This window comes from Epinephelus lanceolatus, chromosome 19 (assembly GCF_041903045.1).
Source record: "Epinephelus lanceolatus isolate andai-2023 chromosome 19, ASM4190304v1, whole genome shotgun sequence".
Lineage (NCBI taxonomy): Eukaryota > Metazoa > Chordata > Actinopteri > Perciformes > Serranidae > Epinephelus > Epinephelus lanceolatus.
Window position 1 is genome coordinate 2,734,274 of NC_135752.1, and position 19,359 is coordinate 2,753,632.

General features: G+C 42.4%; 1 protein-coding gene across 7 annotated transcripts in view; it reads right to left on the reverse strand.

Annotated features, from left to right (window-relative positions):
* The window catches only part of LOC117269845 (ras-specific guanine nucleotide-releasing factor RalGPS1), a 345,328-nt gene that overhangs the window by 27,691 nt on the left and 298,278 nt on the right, over positions 1-19,359 (reverse strand). For 3 of the 7 annotated variants that reach the window (XM_078161979.1, XM_078161980.1, XM_078161981.1), the window contains 5 exons: positions 15,821-15,972; positions 12,960-13,008; positions 9,363-9,443; positions 8,384-8,489; positions 8,176-8,268 (listed from right to left, as the gene is read on the reverse strand). In XM_078161979.1, the coding sequence (XP_078018105.1) occupies positions 8,176-8,268; positions 8,384-8,489; positions 9,363-9,443; positions 12,960-13,008; positions 15,821-15,972 (481 nt within the window). Of the gene's footprint in view, positions 1-11; positions 4,979-8,175; positions 8,269-8,383; positions 8,490-9,362; positions 9,444-12,959; positions 13,009-15,820; positions 15,973-19,359 lie in introns of all 7 variants that reach the window. The other 4 variants (XR_013488122.1, XR_013488120.1, XR_013488121.1 and 1 more) reach the window with 4 other exon arrangements.

A 19,359-nucleotide genomic window follows, 5' to 3' on the forward strand; every position in this document is an offset into this window, starting at 1 on the left:
ACGGTAGAAACCTCAGGAAGAGCAACTGAGGAGGGATCCCTCTTCCAGGACAGACAGACGTGCAATAGATGTCGTACAGAACAGATCAGCATAATAAATTAACAGTAATCCGTATGACACAATGAGACAGAGAAAGAGAGACAGAGAGAGAGAGAGAGAGAGAGAGAGAGAGAGACAGACAGAGAGAGATGCAGGTAATGACAGTAGCTTACAACAACATTATTGAAAGTAATAACATTATAGTTATAGTTCTGGCTACTGTGGTACAATATGTTGAAAGTATGTATTAATATCTGGCAGTATACTTGTGTGACAATAGTCATGTGTATAATAACAGTAGAAGTATGACTAATGACTAATGATGGCAGCAGCAGCAGGAGGCATCTGGCAGGACCACGGCAGCAGCACAACCACACACGTCACACTGTCCAGGCACCGCTGTGATATGAGTTAACCTGAGAGACAGTGGAGCACAAAGGCTCCGGAGAAGAAGCTGAGTTAGTGACATCCAGAATGGCCGAGTTAGCAAGATGCAGTAATAGGATACGAGAGAGAGAGAGAGAGAGAGAGAGAGAGAGAAGGTGGCCGGTGTATTATAGGGGGGTCCTCCGGCAGACTAGACCTAAGTCAGCCTAACTAGGGGCTGGTACAGGGCAAGCCTGAGCCAGCCCTAACTATAAGCTTTATCAAAGAGGAAAGTCTTAAGTCTAGTCTTAAATGTGGAGACGGTGTCTGCCTCCCGGACCGTAACAGGAAGATGATTCCACAGGAGAGGAGCCTGATAGCTGAAGGCTCTGGCTCCTGATCTACTTTTGGAGACTTTAGGGACCACGAGTAACCCTGCATTCTCAGAGCGCAGTGTTGTGGTGGGATAATATGGCACTATGAGCTCACTAAGATATGACGGAGCTTGACCATTTAGAGCTTTATAAGTTAACAGTAGGATTTTAAATTCAATTCTGGATTTTACAGGGAGCCAGTGTAGAGACGCTAAAACAGGAGAAATATGATCTCGTTACTTAGTTCCTGTTAGTACACGAGCTGCTGCATTCTGAATTAGCTGGAGAGTTTTTAAGGACTTACTAGAGCTACCTGATAATAGAGAGTTACAGTAATCCAGCCTAGAGGTAACAAAAGCGTGGACCAATTTTGTCTCCATCTTTTCAGGTCAGGATAGGCCTAATTTTCGCAATATTACGCAGATGAAAAAATGCAGTCCGTGAGGTTTGTTTTAAATGAGAATTAAAAGACAAATCTTGATCAAATATTACTCCAAGGTTTCTTACGGTAGTGCTAGAGGCCAGAGCAATGCCATCTAGAGAAACTACGTCATCAGATAAAGAGTCTCTGAGTTGTTTGGGGCCAAGAACAATAACTTCAGTTTTGTCTGAATTTAACATCAGGAAATTGGTGCTCATCCAGGTTTTTATGTCTTTAAGGCAGTTATGGAGTTTAGTTAATTGATTACTTTCTTCTGGCTTCATCGATAAATACAACTGTGTATCATCCGCATAACAATGGAAATTTCTAGAGTGATTTCTAATGATGTTGCCTAAAGGAAGCATATATACAATAAATAGAAGTGGTCCGAGCACAGAACCTTGTGGAACTCCAAAACAAACTTTAGTACGTAAGGATGATTCATTATGAACGTCAACAAACTGAAAATGATCAGATAAATAAGATTTAAACCAGCTTAGTGCAGAACCTTTTAGGCCAATTAAGTGTTCCAGTCTCTGTAGCAGAATTTGATGGTCAATAGTGTCAAGCGCCGCACTAAGATCTAATAAAACAAGTACAGAGATGAGTCCTTTGTCTGAAGCAATCAGAAGGTCATTTGTAATTTTAACTAGTGCTGTCTCAGTGCTATGATGCACTCTAAATCCTGACTGAAATTCCTCAAATAAATTATCATCGTGGAGAAAGTCACACAGCTGGTCTGCGACTACTTTCTCATGGATCTTTGACAGAAAGGGAAGATTAGATATTGGTCTATAGTTGGCTAACACCTCTGGATCCAGGGTGGGCTTTTTTAGTAGAGGTTTAATTACAGCTACCTTAAAAGACTGTGGTACATAGCCTGTTAATGAGGATAGATTGATCATATCTAATATATGAGTGTTAACTAAAGGTAAGACCTCCTTAAGTAGCCTAGTTGGGATGGGGTCTAAGAGACACGTTGATGATTTAGATGAAGAAATCACTGCAGTCAATTCTTGAAGAGAAATTGGGGAGAAGCAATCTAAATATATATTAGGTCTTACAGCTGTGTTTGAGGTTAGATAGGTACTATCTGAGGACAGGAGGTCATGAATTTTGCCTCTAATAGTTAGAATTTTGTCATTAAAAAAGCTCATAAAATCATTACTGCTAAGGGCTAAAGGAATACAAGGCTCAATAGAGCTTTGACTCTCAGTCAGCCTGGCTACAGTGCTGAAAAGAAACCTGGGGTTATTTTTGTTTTCTTCTATTAATGCTGAGTAATAGTTTGCTCTGGCATTGCGGAGGCCCCTCTTATAAGTTTTGAGACTGTCTGTCCAGATTAAACGAGATTCTTCCACTTTGGTTAATCGCCAATTCCTTTCAAATTTTCGCGATATTTGTTTTAACTTACGGGTTTGAGAGTTATACCAAGGAGCGAACTTTCTTTGCTTTTTTAACTTCTTTTTAAGAGGAGCTACAGAGTCGAGTGTTGTTCGCAGCGAGCCTACAGCGCTATCGACAAAATGATCAATTCGGGAGAGGTTAAAGTCGGTACAGGAAACCTCTGTTACTGAGGGACTTAGTATTGAATTTAACGACGGAGTAATCTTTTCCTTAAATTTTGCGACAGCACTATCTGTTAAACATCTAGTATAGTAACTGTTGCTGAGTGGCGTGTAATCGCGTAAAAAGAAATCAAAAGTAATCAGATAATGATCCGATAGCAAGGGATTCTGTGGAAAGACTTTTAGGTTAACAATTTCAATTCCATATGTCAGAACTAGATCGAGGGTATGGTTAAAACAATGAGTGGGTTCATGTACACCCTGACTAAAGCCAATGGAGTCTAATAATGAGATAAACGCGGTAGCCAGGGAGTCATTATCACCGTCAACATGAATGTTAAAATCGCCTACAATAATAACTTTATCTGATTTAAGAACTAAACTGGATATAAACTCTGAGAATTCAGATACAAATTCAGAATACGGGCCAGGAGCACGGTACACTATAACAAATAAAAGTGGCTGCGAGGTTTTCCAGGTCGGATGTAAAAGACTAAGAACGAGGCTTTCAAATGAATTATAATCTAGTTTAGGTTTAGGGCTGATGAACAGACTAGAGTTAAAAATGGCTGCAACTCCCCCTCCTCGGCTGCTGCCTCGAGGAATGTGGGTATTATTATGACTGGGAGGAGTGGATTCATTAAGACTAACATATTCATCTTGACACAGCCAGGTTTCAGTGAGACTGAATAAATCAATATGATTATCTGATATTAATTCGTTTACTAACACTGCTTTAGACGAGACGAGAAACCTGATATTTAACAGTCCGCATTTAATTCTCCTGTTTTGTCTTTCTGTCACAGAAGAGGTTTTCATTTTTATGAGGTTGTCATGCACAATTCCTCCTTGTTTAATTTTAGATTTAAATAATTTAGGTGGTCGGGGGACATACACCGTTTGTATAAAGCTATGAAAACTATGGGTGGGTAACTGAACTAGAAGCTCAGAGAGGCGTATAAGACTGCGACTCTGAGTCCTGATCTCAACTCTGGGTTGTCAGGGATTTAAATTACTAATAAAATTTGCCAGGTTCCTAGAAATGAGAGCAGCTCCATCCAAAGTGGAATAAATGCTGTCTCTCCTAATAAGACCAGGTTTTCCCCAGAAAGTTTGCCAATTATTAACGAAACCCACATTGTTTGCTGGACACCACCTGGACAGCCAGCGATTAAATGATGACATGCGGCTAAACATGTCATCACTGGTCAGATTTGGGAGGGGTCCCAAAGAAAACTACGGAGTCCGACATTGTTTTTGCATATTCACACACCGAGGCAATATTAATTTTAGTGACCTCCGATTGGCGTAACTGGGTGTCATTGCCGCCGACGTGAATAACAATCTTACTGAATCTACATTTAGCTTTAGCCAGCAGTTTTAAATTTGATTCAATGTCGCCCGCTCTGGCCCCAGGGATACATCTGACTATGGCCGCTGGTGTTGCTAACTTCACGTTCCTCAGAATAGAGCTGCCAATAACCAGAGTTTTATCCTCAGTGGGTGTGTCGCTGAGTGGGGAAAAGCGGTTGGAAACGTGAACAGGCTGGTGGTGAGCCGTGGGCTTCTGCTTGGAGCTGTGCTTCTGGCGAACCGTAACCCAGCCTCCTGGCTGAACGGGAGTTACCGGAGGACAGTTAGCTAAGGCTATGCTATGTGGCTCCGCACCGGCTACAGGGGGCTGGCTAACTACCGCAGCTACTGAATGGTTTTCCATGGTGCGGAGCCGCGCTTCTAATTCACTAAGCCTCACCTCCAACGCAGCAAATAAGCTACACCTATTACAATTACCACTGTCGCTAAAGGAGGCAGAGGCATAACTGAACATTTGGCACACCGAGCAAGAAAGAGCAGAAGGAGAAGCCATCGCTAACTTTAAAGCTAATGTAGCTACCAAGGCTAGTAACGTGCAAACAACAGCTAAGAGATTAGCGAGAAAGTCATAGAAAGGAGGAGAGCTATAAGTGCTTAAACAGATCTAGTGTGGGTTAAGACTTGAAATAGACATTAAAGCAACTGAAGTGAGAAAGCAGGCTAGTAGAATTCACCAGAGCAGTACAGAGACGCTGTCACAGAAACACCAAAAATGACACAACTAGCTTACCGCAACACGTCAGCACGCCGTAAAACTCCAATACACATTGCAGGGCCTTGCAGTCCTGTCTGGTGGTGTTTCTGTAACAGGCCGTGATGTATCCTGTCAGGACATTCTCAATGGTGCAAGAGAAGAAATTCTTCAGTATCTGAGGGGATAACTGGAAAATCTCCTCAGGTTTCTACGGTGAGAACAGTCTCTGCCTTGCCTTTCTCACCACTAAGTCAGAATGCACATCCCACTCACAGATTAGGACCAAAGCAACAACAGCACAAGAATTAGCGAGAACGTGCATCCCACAGTCCCTCCACCTCACTCCCTGTTGCTACAAAACTACCTAGCTGGAAAGTTTGTTGATCCCATCGGGGGTCAGGGTGTGCCAGGATTAGACTTCCCCCTGCTGGGTCTTGCACTGGCTCAATTCAAGTTTCTACAGTCACTACCGGAAGGTCTGTCCCTGCAAAATATTAAAGCTACTGTTGTTTGGAAAATAGCGATAAGGTGCACTGAATTTGAATAATGTTTATCAGACCACAAATGAAACAAGAAATAGCTGAATAGCACACCCCCACTGCCCCTCCACCTCACTTAACTAAAGCATGATATGGCTTAATGATAATGTTCAGAAAACAACACAACATTTCCCAAAACACAAGATTTTAGAAAAAACTTCAACAGTCCGCAAAATTACAACATTTCAAAAAACAAAACATTTGGTGAGACACAAACTGGAAATGATAGGTACTATTGGACAGTGATTCCTTGTCGCTGATGGGATGCACTGTCTGTTAGTCTGTGAAAAATGTTAGTATTTATTCTTCTGTTTAATTTCCAGAGTTTAAGATAAAATAACATTTTATTTATTCCTAAAGGGAAATTGCTGCGCAGCAGTCAGCAGCTTGCATAGCTGCTACCTCGCAGTGCCTTTCCACCAAACTCCCAGCCTGTGAGACTGCTTTTACAGTGAAGACAGCAGCTGGCACCAGACGGTTTGTCTCCAAAGCTGAGGACTGCCCTCCTCCTGGCTAAGTAGTCTCATAGGTATGAGTGAGGTGGAGGGACGTCGGGGTGCAGTACAGTCTGTATCCGTGGAATACAACTAATGTTATAGTAGCTTGGAAAATGAACATCTGAACATAAATTAGCGTGATGAGATCTATCTTAAGTGACAGAAACCATCTTTGGAAAATATTTGTTTGACATGTACTTTGATTTTTTTAGTTTGGCTCATGTCCCATCCACTAACATAGAGGAGGCGGTGATTATGACCTATATAGTGCAGCCACCTACTGACATGTTTTGGCTTCACTTCTGGGGGGGCTGCCATGCCCTTTATCTTTAGTCTATGGTCTGAACAGTTTCATGGCAATCTCAGTTTAAGCCCTGGTTGTTTTGGCAACATCTGTAGTTACTAGTGGTAACAGTTAATGCAGCTTAATACTACCGGTCACAGAGTTCTGGGGATAGAAAAACAAAATGCCATCATATTAAAAGAAAAAGAGTCAGGCAATAATTTACCTTTTTCCATCATTCTGTATGCAACAGTGACCTGATTTCATGCTGTACACAGCATGAATCTATGGACAGCAGGGCACAGTGAAAGTATAAGTGAAAGTTGGCTCCTTCTTGTTCCATTGCTCCCTTTCAAACTGATGCACTGTCAAAAAATTCTGAAAATAACCATTTAATAACCAGAAGGAAATGTTTAGTTTTTTTCTGCAAATGTCACTCACAACACCTAGTTTGTAATACTGCAAATATATCAAAACTGCAATACTGTGATCAGTGGGCCATAGGCTTGGGGGCTGTCTACACCAACGTGGGTATTTATAAAACTGTGACTCTTTGCTCACAGTTTGGCCTTTCATCCACACATAACCGCAGTTTTGGGCCCCTGTAACCAGAGTTATTTGTAACCGGAGTCCAGGGTGAACTTTTTGGAAAAATCCGGTGTCAGCAGTCATGTGTGGACAGGATAACCGCAGTTATTTTGTCTCGTCTCCATTGTATGACGTCATAGTGTGAGACGTAAACAGAAAACAGCTGTGTTATTACCCGATCCAGTGTGTGCGAGAGACGATTTGAGGATGGACCTAAACAAAATACTGCTGCTATTTAGCAGCATATCAGCACTTTGTGGCTGTATCATACAACTAACGCTACTCAGTGACATGATGACACAGTGATTCTCACGGAGCTGCTCAGGAATCAGAATTTTCGACACTCTGGAGTTCTTTCTGCTGAGTGGGTGTGAAGGGGGAGTTCAGAGATTGTTGTTTTTCCGGTAATGACGTTTTACTGCCTTCTGATTGGCTACAATGGCCTTACAGTTAGGAGTTATATCGCCACCTACTGCTTTGGCATGTGTATTACATTGCTTGATAGTGGAATTTGCGGTGTCATGTGGACGGAGGTATTTTTATTACACCGCTCGTGTGGACTAGGCCTAAGTCACCCTGCCAGCCAGCCACGCCCCCTTCATCAAGCCAACTCCACTCACCTGTGCACACAGTTGTTTCTCATCTGCACTCCCTGCATTTAAGCTTCACTCTTGATTTCCCGGTACCTCCCTTGCTTGTTCCTGACCTGCCTCCGTCGTCTCTGCCCTGGTATTACCTCAGCCTTCTGTTTACGACTCCGAGCCCTGCCTGCTCCCTTCCTGGTTCCTGTCTACTCGGCTCTGAGGCTGCATGGTGCAACACCAATCCTGCTTACCTCAGCTCTCCTGATTTGGCTCACTCAGCTACCAGCCTGCACCTGTATCTCCTTCATTTCTCAATACTCAAACTCTAAAATGTTCACAGTTGTTGATTCCACTTGTGATGCGTGCAGACTTTCTGCATCCTTAGCACACTCATTTTGGCTATGTCCTAATTTGTCCACTTATTGAGTTCAATATTCAAAACACTTTCAGATATTTTTAAAATTTGCTTTGACAGCTATTTTTGCCATAGCAGGAGAGGAAAATAAGATTTTTTTTAAGTTCTAAACTCAAAATAACGAAATTTGTCACTTTATTAGCACGGAGATTAATCCTTCTCCGGAAGAACCCTCATCCTATGAGCTGGAGTGATGAAGTGATGCAACATCTCAAACTTGAGAAACTAAGATTCACATCAAATGGCTCTTCTGATAAATTTATGAGAATCTGGAATACATTTATGGAATATACCGTATAAAAGCTAGTCTCTGAACTCCCACTTTATTGATAACACCACGTAAAGTAAGTCAAATTTACTTGTTTAAAAACAGACATTTCTTAAAAAAAAACAAAAAAAACTTCAACAGTATTATCTTTAGCATCAAACTTACATGTTTCCTCTCAGAAGCCCTCAGTGCTTTTGCCCCAAAAAATATCAGTGTTGATCCAGACAGAGTGATCCAAAATCTGGTCCATGATGACAACTGAAACCCAGGAAATACATGGGTACACCAAAAACATGTAACTCACTCTTGTCAGACAATCTTAGACAATCTTAGAGAGTATCTCACGGCACAGTAAAATCAATGATCACCATACCTTGGGCTTCCGTCCCTCTTTAAGCAGAGTTTTCCTTCGCAGGGGTCCTTCAATAGTGACACTGCTGGCATCACTGCATCCATAGCAGGAGTTGGCAGCAGATGAGCTTAGGGTGTTGGGAAGTGGAGAATATATTTGGGGGGGGGGGTTCCAAATTCAAACAAAACAAATGACCAACTGAATGGATTCTGGTCCAGTATTCAGAGAGTGCAATTCAGTTTTTGACAAAATATGCTGCTGACGACAGTGATGGTTCTAAAGTCTGCAGGGTTTAAAATGATCAGTGTAGATGAGGAGTTAGTCTTTCAGTGATTGTGTTAAAATACACCTTGTACTGATTTAATGCTTTAAAAGTAGCTACTGGCAAAGCACAGTATATATTTCTACGCCACATGCTGTGTATATTTTTTTGTATATTTTTAATTTTATTACTACTCATTTTTGTATATATTTAAGATTTCTATATTCTAATGTCCACATACGTTTTATTTTTGCTGCTGTAACATAAGAATTTCCCAGGTTGGGATCAATAAAGTATTACCTATCTATCTTTCTAGCTATATGTGTGTAGGTATATATTGAACATCAAATTCTTTTCTCCACTGACATTAGCTTCAATATAACAGAAATTAATACAGTCACAAAATGTGGTGTGGTCACACGCTTGGAAATGTAATACTGTTTTACCGCTGTCCCCAAGATGATGCCATATCTGACTTAATGATAGTCCAGACTCTAAATATCAATATCACTTTTGTACAATAAATGCAATATAAGGAAGGTGGAATAAATACATTTAAGGGACCAACACTGACCAACACTGACCAACACCCAAAACAGCTGTAGATTTATAATTATCTTTAAGAATGATTTACAAAAGGCTCCCAAAGTGCTTTTGCACTGCAACAGAACAATATACTACTTACTTACTGTGTGTCTTGTTTAAAGTGAGACTTTTTGCTATCAAACATTATTGTACCTGTAAACATAGCTGCGGCTCCGGGGTGAGTTGCGAAGTGGGACCCTCCAGTTTGGGCCTAGTGTTGCGTACATGCGGCCCCTGTTGGTTACACATTGTCACAGTCAGTCTTGGGCTCATGGGATTGACCTTTGGTAATCAGAACTGTTTAGTTTATCCCATGTCACCAGAAGAAGCCGCAGTGTAAACCATAGAGCTAGAACAGTGACAGTACATTTAAGCATCAAACACTTAATTTCCTGCATTCCTGTAAATTGTTATGCACAAGTGGCCTTTCTGCATCAGTTTATGGTGGAAATGTCTGATTCTTGTAAACACAAGTTCAGCTGCCAGCAGAGGTGGTCCTGGCTAGTTTTACGCCCTGGGGCAAACCATCCCCCCTTCTCTGTTGCCGGTAAGCCGTTATCTTGTGCTGCAGAGCACTATGAGCCTCCGCCATATTCCTATCTGTGACCCCCGTTCAACCCATAACCGCCAGGATTCGCCTTTCCTTTTTGCTGCTGGTTGAAACGTTATAATAGGGGCGCCCCAGCGCCCACTCCACTAACTTGACATGGAAAGGAGCGGTAGTCTAGAAAACTGGCGAGTTTTTTTTTTGTTTGTTTGTTTTTTTAGATTGCGCCCTGGGCAGTCGCCCACATTGCCCATAGCAAAAACCGTCTCTGGCTGCTAGGTGACAGTTTGATATATAATTAAGCAATATCACACGAGAGGGAGTGATGTTGTACTGTATATGGTCACGGCTGTGATTCGGTCATAGGCGCTCGGCCTGCCGAAGACAATTACAGCCGTGACGATATACAGTACAACATCACAACCTCGAGTGTGATATTGTTTTTTTACAACAGTTCAACAACAGCTTCAACAGCAATGTTGAGTAAGGAAATGTTAACAAAAGGTGATGAAATAAATTATTTAACTATGTTATGTAGCGCCGCAAAAAAAAAACAACAGTTTCCCCAGTCTGTTGCCAGGCAACACAGCACACACGCCAGGAACTCACAAGCTACTTTGTATTTACATTGATCTGCAATGTAGCAAGTGTGACAGCGGATTAAGTAACGGTTGTATTTATATTATAACACCTGTGAGCGGAGTGATTTTACTGTTACATGTCCCAGTGATGTTGTACTCTATATCAGCACTCATGGAATGCCTCTCGTCCAATCAAATTACTCAGTCAGAACTGTTGTATAATGGTAATTATACGTGACGATATACAGTACAACATCACTCCCTCTCGTGTGATATTCCTTAAATAATATAGTAGGGCTCTCAGGCATTCTGTATTGCTTTATTCTCCTTAACATCAACATTTCTCATTAATGTTAGCTCTGCTGAGTCAGCACACACAGAGGGTTAAGTTACTTTTACCTCCACATAACCCCATTTGTGGCTCTCTCTGGATGAGACAGTTTAGGGAAGTGACTGTCAGAGGTCGAAAGTAAGACTAACTGAAATCACTTACGATCAGACATCTCACCACTGTGTGGCCTATTATCCACAAAAATATTAACTTTACCACTTCAAATAAGAAAATACTCAAAGCAACCTATTTTTTTATGAATTCATTCTTGAAATGTTACGATTTTTTGTAATATTTTGACTGAAAAAACATTTTAGATCATTAATAAGAGTAGTTCTGTAATAGCTGTAAAAATTAATCTAGAGTCACTCTTATCCTATAGACATTTCCTTAGCCAGTTATAATTTCTCCTTACCTGTGAAGCCTTGGGCTGATAATTGGTGCTGCTGTCAGGTCCCTGTCCTGATACCTGCCTGATTTCTCCCTGTCCCTCTTCTATCTATTGCAATAATATAGATAATAAAGGTGCAAAGCAAAATTTTGAAATAGAATTAGGAATAGTAATAGTGAAATTGCTGTGAAAATTAACCTCAAAGTCACTTTTATGCTATACATATTTTTCTCTCAGCCAGTTATAATCTCTCCTCACCTGTGAAGACCCTGCATGATCATCCTTGCTGGCCTCTGGTCCACTGTCTCCTCCCTGACCCTGCTCTTTCTATTGTGGCAATAAAGATTAAAAAAATATGTTGAAAGCAATAGTGACCACAAGCTTTGTGCAGAAATTAAGGAGGAGTGGGTTAATTCCCTAGCTAGCTAGCCCACGATTTAACATAGGTAACAATTAGTATTCTTGTTAACTAGCTGAACTTGATATATTGGCATTTATTAATTAGTCTTCATTTAGCTAACATTATCTACATGCAATTGCATTACTCAACTTACACGGTTTGTTTGGAAGAAACTGTGCAAGGTTTTTCGCTTCTTGCTGGCTGGTTTGCTGAACATAACACACAGCAGCACTGCCCAGCAGCACACGTCTGGTCTGTGCTATTGATTCAGATCACAAATGTGTATGCCGCCTGGCGCGTCTACTCATGGTTAAAGATAGCTCGGAAAAATACGTTACCACATGTTAAAAACGAATTGAAGGGTTCTAACAGCTGTAAAAAATGCGGGGGACAGAGGGCACAGATACGGGAAGTGCAGGGGACATGTCCCACCCGTACCCAGCGTCCGCTACGCCCATGGGCTTTGCTGACGATTGTCAGAAGGGGGAGTCTGGCCCAAAATTGTCAAGATTCTTATGTAGTGTGTGCCCAGTTTAGAGAGGTGGGACTTGCAGGAAAGATCAAGATCTTAACCTTCTGTATGTTGACATTGACTAGACACTGACGGACAACAGTGGTTATATTTGAATTCTGTGATCAAAATTATTATGAGGACAATTCATTATTTGCTGGATATTGGTATGGACATGTCCCAACCATCCTTACCAAATTCTACATGATTGAATGATTCAATGATATGTTGTCATAAAGTTTTTGTGAGAGTTCTAATGGGAGGATCTGTCACTGAAAAACACATCAGAATGCATCAGAATATAAGAATAATATGAAATCATTTTTAAGGCCTGTGTTTTTTTTCCACTATAACTTTTTTTCAGTGCCAATACAACTTGTTCCGATATGAGTGTTTGAATGCCGATGTTTCCTTTTTCAGTTCAAGTTTTGTCTTCTGTGCCATTTTTTCTATACTAATATCTGCTGTCACTGTTCTGGGTCCATAGTAAACAAAAGCAAATTCATATCATTCATAGCACTGAGTTACAAACATGATCACATTGTTCCTTTGCAGTCTGTTTATAATCTGCCATTCATAGATAGAATAGAAATATTTTTTCCGTGTTCTTGCTGGGACAAACATATACAGTATGATTAACCTGAGATAGGAAGTTAACAACAATGAAATGAATTTCTACTTTATGTGTAATGAACATGCTTCAGGCACAGATACAAGCTAGTGACACAGAAATACATTTCTTAGACAAATTCACAGTTTAGGATAAGGATAAGTATAAGTCTGGAGGTATTTTATACTTTCTTCTTGTCAACAAATGTGCAAATGGGCTTGCAGCAACAGACAGAGTAGGTAAGTCAGAAAGTACTGAAATACAATAACACATTGTTGGTTTTGTTTTTCCCTGGGATAATTGACAATAAGAAATAAAATAAAATTTAAAGGAATCTTAAGGATTAAATGACTGGTTATATGTGATGACTGGCTCTCACCTCTCCATTCCAGGTGACAGCTCCTCCCCAAAAGAGCTTTCACTGCTGCCTATTAAAAAAAAAAAAAAAAAAAATCAGGACAGAATCAGGACAAAAGCTAATTAGGAAGAAAATGTCACTCAGGTTCCAAACTGAAGAAAAGAATCTTTACTTAAGCTTCAGAAGAACACACAGATGGTTATGGTGAGCATTCACCCAACATGGAGAAAAGAGACACACACAAGTGGTCTCTGCACCTTTCCGCTCTGCAACCTGCCATCTGTGGGATCTAAAAAGGTGAGATGAACATACACTATATACATCTGATTCTCAATGCCAGAATGGAAACTGAGTCTGAGGGTTTCTGGGTAAGACAATTCATGCCTCAGTGTTATTAAAAGCTAGAGTGCAGGACTTTTGCACATAAAGTGGGAGAAATCACTGTCAAACACATCAACGTTTTTTTCAGTAAACATATTTCCAATGCAGCTATTCACATGGAATTTATACCAGACACTGATATTGTAACGGACAGGGTGATGTGATGTTATGGGAATGGATTCTGTAGATTCTGTTGTTGTTAAGAATGTGTTCAGCTACAACAAAAAGTCTGTTACAGTAGTTATTGAGTTTTCTGTAATGTCAGTGAACGTCTCACTCCCAGCGGAGTTATATTTTTTAGACTCTGTGAAGCCAGTCAATCAATACTGGCACCTATGATAGTGACCTGAGTGAGATACCGACCTGTGATTGGCAGAAGCTTCAGAAGAGGGTTGCTGTTATGCCTGTTGTGTGTGTGTGTGTGGAAGCTTGGAGCGGGAGTGTTAGTAAGCCGCTAATGAGAAGGCACTTTTATAAGCAGACAGGATTGTTGTCTTGACATATGTATTTGTTTCTGTGTTGTTTTGTTGACTACTGGCTGTCGAACTAATTGCCCCTAGAGGATAATAAAGATTCTTGAACTTGAACTTGGCATTGGTTACGGCCCACAGTAACCTGTATTTAAGAGAAGGAATAAAGAACCAGCAAATGAGTTCATGCCTCATAGTGTCATTGTTACGGGTCGTTACAATTGGTGTCAGAAGTGAACAGACTTCGCCGACGGGGTGACGGGCCACTTGCTATCCTGCTGACAACGGCTAACGGCTGCTGTGAGTGTTTCTGCTATGAGTGACATGCTGCTGCGGGACCTTTCCACATTAAAGCGGGAGGACGGATCCAGCGACCGGAGAGGTTATGGTTTGGATCCGGCTGCGAATGCTGCAGGACACGGAGAGCAGGTGAAAGAGATAAGAGATGGCTGCCAGGATGGCTGCAGAGGCTGGCTTGGGCTCGTTTATGGCAAAGCTAATTGGGAAGCCTTTCATGCTCAGTTTGAACTGTTAGCCCAAGCCAGCAGGCGGTCCAGAGCAAGCCCTCCAGTTAGCGATGTGCCTTACAGGGGATGCTTTGTCCAGCCTACTACTGCTAAGCCCTGGAGATAGAAATGACTATGATGCATTAGCTGGAGCTCTAAAGAGGCGGTTTGGTCTATGCTCAGCAGCTAGCCTGCTACACTCTGAACTGCGCAGCCGTCAGCGACAGTTAGGAGAGCCGCTGAAGGAGCTCGCCAATGACATTGAAGGACTAGTTCACCACACCTATGCTCTCATGCTTCCTGCCATCCAGAGTGAATTAGCCTGTGTACGCCTCCACGCACCGGTCAAGTTTCTCTGATAGTTTACATCTATGTCTGTGAAAACATGGATGCTTCCCACCCATTGTCCCCTGGACAGCACAGTAGATCTACACAATCAGCACAGTTTCAAGGTGGACACCCAAGATGAGTGTCACTAATTCCGTATCTGACCAAATGTCTTCCCTTCTGTTCCTGAGACATGATGCTTAGTAATGGCCAGAAAGGTGTTTTATGTAGAACATTATGATGTCACAATGAGGTTGACCTTTAATCTTTAAGATATAAAATGTCATCACTTCATTATTTTATCCTGTTAGACATTTGTGTGAAGTTTTGTCTTGATCAGCATATGAATTCTATGAGTTATGGCCAAAAACATATTTTGTGAGGTCACACTGACCTTGACCTTTGAAAACAAAAATCTAATCAGCCCATTCTTCAGTCCAAGTGAAAGAAAGAAAAAGTGTGTTCTTGAGATATCGAAAATAAGAAATGCATGGTCACACCGACCTTAAACTTTGACCACCGAAATCCAATTAGTTAATTGTTGAGTCCAGGTGAACATTTGTGCCAAATTTGAAGAATTCCCCTCATGGTGTTCTTCACATATCACATTCACAAAAATAAGACCGACAAGGTCACAGTGACTGATGTTTGACCACCAAAACCTAATCAGTTCATTGATGAGTCTGAGTGAATGCAAAAGTTGAAATAATTCCCTCAAGGTATTCTTGAACTATCATGCTTACAAGAATGAGACAGAGGTTACATAGACATGACCTTTGACCTATGACCACCAAAATTTAGCTCAGTTCATCGCTGAGTCCAAGTGAATGTTTGTGTCAAATTTGAACAAATTCCCTCAAGCTCTTCAGGAGAATGAGACAGACAAGGTCACAGTGACCACCAAAACCTAAACAGTTTATTGTTGAGTCCGAGTGGACCTTTGTGCCAAATTTGAGGAAATTCCCTTGGGGCATTCTTAAGATGCTGTGTGCACAAGGATGGGATGGGACGGACAACACGAAAACAACATGCCTCCAGCCATGGCTATCACTGGCACAGAGGCATAATAAAAATAAAACTATTTGATATTACATTTTCTTCTACAGCCGAAGCTGGTTAATGAGAACACTGCTTCATTGTACAGACATTTGTCACTGAATGTTATAGAAAATAATTGGATCATACAGCATATACATACCTAATGACAGGCCATTGGACACAGATGTACTGTGTGGATCATTTCTGACTGGACTCTGAGACTCTAAGAAGCTGTCATCCAGCAGGTGTCGTGCTTTGTCTATGGGAAACGTGGCACTCCTGCTTTCTGACATGCCATACTGACACATCATGCTGTAGACAGAAATAAGCCATTACAGAACAAGAAAAACACAGAGATTAGGGGGTCAAAGATGTTACAATGCATTTCACACTTGTGAAATTTGTTAATTTAAGGTCAGTTTATTTTACATACATAAATGTTCTTGTTTCTTTTCCTGTTACTTTTCATATCATGTTACCTAATAATATCATTGTATCTTACTGTAACTGTGCCGCATGACGTGTGTTTGGTTTATGGCAATACCATTTCACTAACTTGTATGTTATTGTTGCTTTGCATATCCGCATGTGTCAGAAAATAGTTATAATAAGTATATTGCTCTGTGTTGCTTGCATGGCAGCATGGACTGAATAGTGGATTTTATTGCTGTAGTTTTTGTTTTTGATTCCTGTTATGTTAAAATAAATCTTTTTTGGACACCAAGATGTTCTTTCATGCTGCCTTTACTTAGCTTTTACTCATGTGTCCTTGTGTTCCCTGCAGTTCTGTATCAGTAACTAACTGACTCTGAGCCTGTAATTTATAAATAGAATTTCTATACAGAAGTAACTTTTTTTTACAACTAAAATCAAGACTTCTCTGGGCTTTGTTTGTTATCCCAAATAGCTGCTTGTGGCATCTAGCAAAAACAGGTTCTAAATGTTCAGGATGTTTTGGGGGATGCTTGTTGCATCGTTCAGGGACAGGTGAGAAGTGTTCCTGGATGTGAGGATGTAAGTGTTCTGGGGGAATGCATGTGTTCCTTTCAGTAGGATGAGTAAAAAAGCATAGTAGTTTAGCCAGACAGTTTAGTGTGCATTCAGTGTTATGCGTAAATATGTTTTGGCTTAATATGCAATAAAATCATTTAGCCTTAAAAATACTTATCTTTCTACCCTGAACATTTGGTCCACCACCCTAACTTTCCTCAAGTTAGCTAGTACAATATAGTACTCATTTGTATGATTCTTACTGATTCTTATTATTATAAGATTCTTATATTATTATCATATAAGAATCATACAAACTTTTCCATTCCAGAATACCACTGGCAGAGAAAGGTCTTTTTTTACAGTTGCAAGACGTGACTGATGTCGTCCAAAATGGAGAGTTATTTTTGAAATGAAGACAGATGATTCTGATGCAAGTGACAAAGAGGCCAATTAAGATGGCAGTGAAGTGAATTAAAAAAAATCAACAACCCACTGACTGTCCAGCTGGTGATTATTTGAAAATTTAGTCCCAAACAAACATACACTCCATGCCCTGTGACAAGTATCACTGCTGAAAAAGAATTTTATGGGCCCAAAACTGATTTTGAGATATCACTGATGATGCAGATTCCCTCCACACACCACTGGACTCCTCCGAGAATCACCACCTTAATGTGGTGGAGGGGATTGCATGTCCTTGTGAACCTGGGAGCTGTGTTGTCTGGGTCTAACAGCCCTTGGTAGGGTCTCCCAAGGCAAAGTGGTCCCAGGGGAGGGACCAGACTAAGAGCGATTCAAGAAGACCTTGATGAAGCGGACTTTTCGAAACTTGAGCACTTCGCCCAGTATGGGGACACCGGGGCGCCCCTTGGAGCCAGACCTGAGGGGGCAGCTTGCCAGCCAACACCTGGTGGCTGGGCCTTTGGTCATGGGGCCCGTTTGGGCTCAGCCCGATAAGATATCATGGATCTGTCACCCTGTGGGCCCACCACCTGCAGGTGGACAGAGATCAGGGTTGGGTGCATTGTGTGCTGGGCGGCAGGCAGGGGCAGGGCCCCTGATGTGCTGATCCCTGGCGTTGTGGACTGGCTCTGGGGACGTGGAATGTCACCTCTCTGGTGGGGAAGGAGCTGGAGCTGGTGCGGGAGGTGGAGCGGTACCAACTAGATATAGTTGAGCTCACCTCCATGCGCAGCACTGGTTCTGGAACCAAACTCCTGGAGAGGGGCTGGACACTCACTTTTTCCAGAGCTGCCCAGGGTGAGAGGTGCAGGGCGGGCACTTAGCCCCTGGCTAAGTGCCACCATGTTGGGGTTCACCCCAGAGAGAGAGAGGGTCACCTTGATGCGACTGCAGGTCGCAAAGAGAAGGTCTCTGGCTGTTGTTTGTGCGTACGCACAGAACAGTAGTACGGAGTACCCAGCCTTCTTGGAGTCTCTTGGCAGTGTCCTGGAAGGGGTGCCAGCTGGGGACTCCATAGTTCTAGGCAACTTCAATGCTCACGTAGGCAAAGACGGAGAAACCTGGAGAGGGGTGATTGGGAGGAAAGGCCTGCCTGACCTGAACCCGAGTGGTGATTTGTTATTGGAGTTCTGTGCAAGTCATGGACTGGCTATAACAAACACCATGTTCAAGCACAGGGAGGTTCATAAGTGTACCTGGTACCAGAACATCCTAGGCAAAAGATCTGCGGACGTGTGTTGTGGACACTCGGGTGAAGAGAGGAGCAGAGCTGTCAAATGATCACCACCTGGTGGTGAGTTGGATCAGATGGCGGGGTAGGCTGGCAAACAGACTGGGTAAACCCAAACGTGCAGTGAGGGTGAACTGGAAACATCTGGCTGAGGCCCCTGTGGGACATGGAATCTGAGTGGTTCGTGTTCAAAGCCTCCTTTGTGGAGGTGGCCGCTGGGAGCTGTGGTCGAAAGGTTGTTGGTGCTTGTCGTGTCCAAACTGCGGTAAGGGAGGCTGTCAGGCTGAAGAAGGAGGCCTTTTGGTTCTGACTGGCCCAGGTGTCTTCTGAAGCAGCAGACAGGTACTGGGTGGCCAGAAGAGCTGCGGCGGTCGCTGAAGCAAAAACCCAGGTGTGGGAGGAGTTCAGGGAGGCTAAGGAGAAGGACTTTCGATTGGCCTCAAGGAAGTTCTGGCAGACTGTTGGATGCCTCAGGAAGGGAAAGTAGGGCTTGTGTCAGGCTGTGCTCCGCAGAGAAGCTGACCTGAACTGGGGACATCATCAAGTGGTGGAAGAAGCACTTTGAGGAATTTCTGAACCTGGCCGTCACATCCACCATGGAGGAGGCAGGGTCTGAAAACTCTGAGGAAGTCTCACCCATATCCTTGGCAGAGGTTGCTGAGGTATTTAAAGCTCCCCGTGGACTAGATTCGCCCTGAGATGCTGAAGGCTCTAGACATTGTTGGGCTGTCTTGGCTGACAAGCCTTTTCAGTGTCGTGTGGAGGTCGGGTAAGGTACCTGCAGAGTAGGGGGCGTTGGTAGTGTAGTGGATAGTGCCGGCACCCCATGTACAGAGGCAATGCCTTGCTGCAGTGGTCACAGGTTCGACTCTGGCTTGCAACCCTTTGCTGCATGTCAACCCCTACTCTCTCTCTCACCCCATTTCAATCTGTCCTGTCCATTAAAGGCAAAAAGCCCCCCCTCCAAAAAATCTTAAAAAAAAAGGTACCTGCGGAGTGGCAGACCGGGGTGA